This window comes from Mus caroli, chromosome 15, assembly GCF_900094665.2.
Source record: "Mus caroli chromosome 15, CAROLI_EIJ_v1.1, whole genome shotgun sequence".
Taxonomy (NCBI): Eukaryota; Metazoa; Chordata; class Mammalia; order Rodentia; family Muridae; genus Mus; species Mus caroli.
In genome coordinates, this window is record NC_034584.1 from 6,850,163 (window position 1) to 6,857,644 (window position 7,482).

At 39.6% G+C, this 7,482-nt stretch overlaps 1 protein-coding gene across 1 annotated transcript in view; it reads right to left on the reverse strand.

Moving 5' to 3' along the window:
• Positions 1 to 2,852: 2,852 nt before the first annotated feature.
• Dnajc21 (DnaJ heat shock protein family (Hsp40) member C21) overlaps positions 2,853 to 7,482 on the reverse strand; it is a 15,419-nt gene continuing 10,789 nt past the window's right edge. The window contains exons 7-9 of the mRNA XM_021183752.2: positions 5,683 to 5,855; positions 3,791 to 3,866; positions 2,853 to 3,328 (exon numbers count right to left, since the gene is read on the reverse strand). Of these exons, the coding sequence (XP_021039411.1) occupies positions 3,161 to 3,328; positions 3,791 to 3,866; positions 5,683 to 5,855 (417 nt within the window). The 3' untranslated portion in view covers positions 2,853 to 3,160. The remainder of the gene's footprint in view (positions 3,329 to 3,790; positions 3,867 to 5,682; positions 5,856 to 7,482) is intronic.

Genomic DNA, 7,482 nt, shown 5'->3' on the forward strand with positions numbered 1-7,482 from the left:
CTCAGGGACCCCTCTGTTCTTATGAGCAGCTCTCCATGTATACTCACATGGATAGCAAGGTCACACCACAAAAGCCTGGTGTTACTAAAGAGTAGGACTGTTACAAACTCTCACATCACTACATGGTGAGACACCTGAACTCTTACTAAATCTGAGACAGACTATATACCAGTATCTAGTCTAAGTTTTATGGCCTTTATATTTTCATAAATTTGGGCAAGCTCATTTGACAGCAGTGCAAAGGAATATCAGAACCTTTTCAATTTTCAGAGGGCACTTGGTACCTGAAACAGACATCAACCGCGAGGCCTCCACCTATTCTTTAATGGCCAACCAATTCTGATTATCCATACAAAGCCCTCTAAAATAATTAAGGACTACCAATTTCCAATATGATATTTAGCTTTAGATCTTGTTCATTTGAATTGAATTTCAATATATACAATATACCTAAAATAGACATTTGGGGGTTAGTTCTGGTTTAGGTTGTTTTAGATTTAGACTTTAAGATGTCTCACCCTGTGAATTCTCAGGAATCCTCCTGCCTTAGCTTCCCAAGTGCTAGAAAGAGACATGATATTCAGCTTACTAGTACTTGCTTTTAACCTGCACAGAATCCATTCATTCTCCAGTTTCCATCCAAGTTATTCTGTTTGAGTTATTTCAGGTACCAAAGTAAATAAATCAAGCAAGGAAAAACAACTGCTGAAAATGAGCAGCAGCTGGTGGAGGCCTACCCTATGGCCAGCCATCACATTTGTGGTTCTGACTATAATTACAATCCTGTAAGATTAGTCTCAGCCTTTTCACAGATTCAAGAGAAAGTACTTAGATATCTTCACTGATCTGCCCAGGGTCACAGACAACATCAGTGCTGGAATTCAAGCCAAGATCCCATGTGCCCTTGTTTCTGTTTAAGCCTGTGCATGTTTGAACTCGAGTCAACTAGGGTTTGAGTCAGAGTCACTGTGACAGAACACTCACGGCAGTGGCTTCCTGATGTAGCTCTCTCTCCCTAGTGTTCCCGTAATTTACCTGAGCTCTGGGTCCCTCTGGGGACTGGGGTATGAGATGTATCCTTCTTTTCATCAGCCCTAGTGGGAACTCGTTATCCCAGACTGGGGCCACACATCACACCTTGCCTCTTCACTTCAGCTAGACAAAAAGATGGAATAAGGACGCAGGCATGACTTTTAAAGACAAGTTCCTAAAGCCACTCAGATCAGCGGCCAGAACTGACAGTGCGCTGCAAGACAGGCTAGGGAGGCAGTTTTTATATTCTGGACAACTCTGTGCCCAATTACAAAGCACACTTCTAAAAGGAAGGAACTTTAAAGACAAGAAAGCCTCTGCCACAATGGGCTTAATATGCCAGAAATAGAAAGGGTAACTCAAACCCTTTAAGTACATATAATTTTGCTACCAAAATGGCCATTTAATATTTTCCTGGATATCTATTTTTTTGAGAACCAGAGTAACAAGCCCCGACACAGCCAACATTAAACATTAGCAGATGCTGACGATTCTCTCAGACTCGGACTCTGCTGTCTTTGTGACAGCATGACCAGTCCAGTCTTTTCCTTCCATCTTCATAGGTAATCACAGTTCTGAATGTCTCTTTTTTTACTGGTGGGAAATTGATTATTACATAAATAGCAACCAGTCGGCACTTTAAAAACTGCGCACCAGGTATATATATCATCTTGACAAATTATTTTCACTCAGTATCTTTCCCCCCGGGGCCAGCTATCCAATATATATCAAGTGCATTCCTTCTCAGCACCCAATCATCTGCCTAGTAGGTGACATTCTCCCCAGTCTCTTCTTCATGGCATCTAAGCTACTTCTTACTCTTCTGAAGTACAAACAACCCAGATGTGAGTAGCCTTGCACACCCCGTATACAATGTACACAAGGCATCACTGAGAACCGTTTGGTCATGTTACGTATCATCGACTTCCTTAGACGTCACCTACTGAATAACTGATGCCCTCTTCTGGTGTATCTGAAGACAGCTACAGTATACTTACATATAACAATAAAATTAAAATCTTTAAAAAAAAAAAAAGCCGGGTGTGGAGGCACACGCCTTTAATCCCAGCACTCAGGAGGCAGAGGCAGGCGGATTTCAGAGTTTGAGGCCAGTCTGGTCTACAAAGTGAGTTCCAGACAGCCAGGGCTACACAGAGAAACACTGTCTCGAAAAACCAAAAAAAAAAAAAAAAAAAAAAGAGAGAGAAAGCCTCCCACACCCCCAATGACTAAAGAGGGGGGAAAGCAGAAGAACAAAACCCTATGAAAATAGCAAGTGTGGGGACGAGGCATGAGGAGCACTTTCCTGTGAGGGGTCATTCAATGTGGTTCCACCACGTCAGAGTCACCAGGCTGAAGGGAAGTGCAAGTCAACTAGATGCTTCCACCGCCACCATTCCAATGTTCCTATTGATTATTACCAGTGTATCAGACTACATCAACACACTCCAATCCCAACATTCCTATCACTAGTGTATCAGACTACATCTACACAGCACAATTCCAATCTTCCTCATTGATTATTACCAGTATATCCAACTAGATCAACACAGCGTAACCACAGAGACACTGTTCTTGAACCAAACTATGTATGCCACTTAGCTCTATCTGAACTTAAGGAAAAAGTAGCATGGAACTGAATACTGGTCACCTATACAGAATTTTATCATCAGACTGGAGTCATGGTATCAAGTGTGAAAAGGTATCTGTGATGTTTTTTAAAAGAGATCAGAGTATTTGAGAAATTACAAAACACAATGAAAGTAACAGTAAATAAAGACACTCCAGGATTAAATCACTGAAGCAGAAGGGCACATGTATGTGTCAAAATAATTTAATTTTCCCTGTACATTTCTGTTCACATGAGAAATCCAGATACACATTTATAATATTTACCTGTCATGAAACATTCAAGTGAATTCAGATGGCAAAGTAGAATTCAATCACTAGTGAAATGTTTAAAAATATATATTAAACAAAAATGTCTTTATAAGATAAAAATAATCTTCCACAATGCAATGAATTGCAGATCACTGAAATTTTAACTCTAGATTATGTCAGTTCAGTTTTTGGTTCCAGATCTAGAGACAGTTAAAAAAAAAAAAAAAAAAAAGAGTTAACAGAATTCCTATCTATTTCTACGCTTCTCTTTCTTGTTTCTACTACTAGTTACACTGTTTAAAGATGCTGTTGCTGAAGGTGCTCTTGCATGACCAGTAGCCTTTAGATGATCAAACAGTTTATTCCGGGATGGAAATTCACTGTGGCAAGTTGCACAGCTGATGAGGACGTCACTCTGAGGAAAGAGGGGAAAGGACATCAGAGCACAAGGTAAGCTGATACAAGTGTTTTATGACTTAATGTCAAGGTTAACCATCAAAGAAATGCAAATCTGACAGCTACCAAAAGGCAGATGTTCTCGGAAGATAAATCAACAAGCACTATCAACTCTGAAGGCTCAGCCCAGACTGTCAACAGCTTTCCCTGCAGACTGCAAAAGTCTGTACTTCAAAACTGACCTTCACAACTTAACACATGGAACTCTTATCCCCAAGGTCCTTCTTATAGAAATGAAATAGCACATTTGCCAGGATCCACTATTTCCAATTCGTCTATGTTTTTATAGATTTTATAACTAGGTAGAGACAGAATTCCATAGAAATCCTAGTTCATTCTTGGGAAGCTCATGGATACAGACTAACACCATTAAGACATGAACAAGGTCACTGTGGAGCAAGGTCATTAGGGTTTGACCTACCACTGGTTGTGGTTCAGCAGGTACTTTGACAGATTTTTTCACATCTTTGGTTTTCTTTCCTTTGGATTTAGGAACACTGGAAAATAAATTATTTTATATAATACAAAAGTAAAAATCCTTTCTAGTTGTCATCTATTCCCAAAAATATTCAAAAAATTAAATATGAGTCAAGCTGATTTATTCATTTTAATAACTGATTTAATTAATTTTCACATGTCAACAAGGATCTTTAAAAAACAACCTGGGAGGTAAAATTCAATTTGGCATAAAACTAAAGGATCTACTTAAAGCAAAAGCTAAACCAATGTCCCCAAAACATCCTTACGTATTTATAGATGGTCTTTTTATTGGAAAGGAGAGCCCTTCACACTTCCATTGCAACCAGTGCTGCTCACACTAGTACATGATATTGAGTGTCCTGTAACGTTAACTTCGTTGGTTTTTTTCCTCCAGTTTATTGGCTTTTTAGTAGTTATTTTAGTTTTTTGTTTGTTTGTTTGTGTTTGTTTTTGTTTTCTGAGACAGGGTTTCTCTGTGTAGCCCTGGCTGTCCTGGAACTCACTTTGCCTCAAACTCAGAAATCCGCCTGCCTCTGCCTGGGATTAAAGGCGTGCACTACCACGCCTGGCGTTATTTTAGTTTTTAAAAGATGTATCACACTATACCCAGGCTAGCCTGGAGCTTACTATGTAGACCAGGTTACCCTCAAATTCCTCACAACCATCCTGCCTCAATCTCTTGAAGGCTAGGATTACTGGTGTTAGCTACCATGCCCAAGTAACAAGTTGCTGAACCTGATCAAGTCTGTAAGGAACACTTCAACATTTCCACAGTGAAATGAGAATAAAAACATTATTAATACATTTTTCATAAAATTAGTTCATTATATACCAAGAAATGTGCTTTTATTAAAAATGGCATCTGGAGCCGGGACTATATAGAGAAACCCTGTCTTGAAAAACCAAAAAAAAAAAAAAAAAAAAAAAATGGAATCTGGGATGACTATAAAAAAAGTACAATGTGTGAAAATGTCATAGACAAACTTGTTTTATATGCTAGCAAAGAAATTAGTAACACAAAAATAATGTCCTTCTGCTAATCTGTCGTATTTCCCTAGTACCTTTGAAAACAAAATCACAGCACCGGCCACTGACATCAGGTCCCTCCTACTCTGCCTGAATCCTGAACCTTCCACTCAACCACCTTCCTCTGTGAGCTCTGATCTGCTCTCTGCCATGTGACGTGTGCTTCATTAAAAACAAAGTGAGGGTGCTGAGGCAAGAGGACCGCAAGTGTGAGACCAGCTTGAGCTATACTAACAAGAAAGAGAGCCTGCCTGACTTCTCACTGCTAAGGAATTAGAATGAAGCACTTCTACATACGCCCTACGAGGGCAGCGCTGAGGGGTTAAACCAAAGTGTCACTGTTTGAAAATCAGTTGGAGGGTTAGATGGAGCCTTGCTATATTCTTCAGCAGTTAAGAAAGAAGCTGGATCCTCTAAGTCCTCTGCTCAACTCACATCCGTGAGATGAGGAAACTGAACTATTCTCAGTGCTGCTGACTCTGTCATTCCCAAGCGATGCCACTCATGCACAAGTCCCATGGGAAGTAAGAAACTCTTTAGCAGAGTTGGGACCTATAGCTGGGTCCACTCACTCAACAGCCCAGAAGATCATTATGGAATAAGCCCAAGGAGCTAGACTCTCCCCCTAGCAATGACCATGTGCTATTACTGCTGCCATAGTGACCTCACATCTGTGTGTGATTGTGTGGCTATGTACACACAATTGCAGTTACATCTAACTCAGGCATGGGCGGAGGCTCTTTGACTCTTGATGAACTTAGCATTAACTACTCAGTACTTAGGAAGCAACAGGGAACTCTGCCTTACCTTTTAGCTTCACTTTTTGGATCCTCACAGGGTTCTGTGGTCTCTGTAATACAGGTATTTTCTTGGGGCCTATTTTCTAACTCTTTGGCATTGTCTTCATTTGACTTAGTCTTTTCTGGAGCAATCTTTTCTCCTTCTTCAGTTCCATTTTCATTGAAATTGTCATCAAAATTCTAGAGAAGATATATGCCATCACAAAACCAAACTAACAGTCAATGCTCTTAACCGCTGAGCCATCTCTCCAGCTCATTTTTCTTAGAAAAAAAAATCTAATTGCTTCTTTTTCATACGTGTGCGTGCATATATGTGTAGTGTGTATGTATGTGCATGTGCACATGTGAAGGCGTCAGGAGCCTTTGATGATCATCCTCTATCTTTCTGTGACAGGGTCTTCCACTGAACCTGGTGCTCAATGATGGGCTAGACTGGCTTACCTGCTAGCCAGTCTATTAGAGAAAATGGTAAGTCAACATGTGGAATGAGAAATAAATTTAACCTATACTTCTAATGATATTCATTTAATAATGTGAAGAAAAATGTATTAGCAAAAAGGAAATGAAAAATTATACATAAAAGTCCAGTCACAATTTAATTAATTTAACTTAATTTTAATTAGGTGATGCCTAGGGGGCTGGAGTGATGGCTCAGCAGTTAAGAGCACTGATTGCTCTTCCAGAGGTCCTGAGTTCAAATCCCAGCAACCACATACATGGTAGCTTAAAACCATCTGTAACAAGACCTGATTCCCTCTTTTGGTGTCTGAAGACAGCTACAATATACTTACATATAATAAATAAATGTTAAAAAAAAAATTAAGTGATGCCTAAAGGACTATGACAGTCTTGCACTGCAATGAAACCTTACTTTTACAGTCAGGATAAGCAATGAGAAGTCACAAGCAAAGGTACCTGGCAAATGTTACAGAGTACAACTCTGGTTTATTCTGAGCAACAGCCGCCATGTTTGCACACTCACACCCATGTGTACTCTCTTTAACACACATGCTTTTCCTCTTGAAAGAACTCAAGCAAGTGGCAAGGAGATAGGAGTCCTTGCCACATCTCTCTCAGAAAGCTAATTCCAGACAAGTCCACATTTCAGGTCTTTGATTCAGGTCCACATTAAGATCTTTGATTCATTTTAAATGAGACTATTGCACACAACAAAATTGTTCTTTAAAATCAAAGATTAAAACTGTCCATGAGTCCATGATAAATAGATTATATCACATATACAACGACCAACACCCTGGTTTTCATATGTCCAGACTAATTGTTATCTTGACTGAAAAACCCTAACATCAGCTATATCCAATTTAAACATAATGGCACTAAGGTAATTCCTATCAGGTAAGTTCTACATGCAAAAAATTTCAATATGCAACAGTAATTATAGGCATACAAGGAGGAAAACGTAATAAATCCTGAAAACATTTCATTTCCTTCTGAACAATTTTATAGAATCAAAGAGATTGTTCAGAGGGTGATGAGGACACGCCGAACCAACCTGAAGACCTGAGTTCAGACCCCTCCCTGCACCACAGAGCAAAACAGGTATTGTCTATGTGCACGGAAGCCTAGTACTGTAGGGGTGGCAATGAGGGGCCCAAGGACTTGCTGGCTTCCAGCCTACTTGAAAAATACAGCTTCAAGATCAGTGGAAGACTCTGCCTTAAAGGAACAAGGCAGAAAGTGATCACAGAAGATACCCAACATCGTCCTCTGGCATCCCAAAGCACACACACACATACATACACATATACACACATACCACATACACACTAATTTTTTTTTTTTTTTT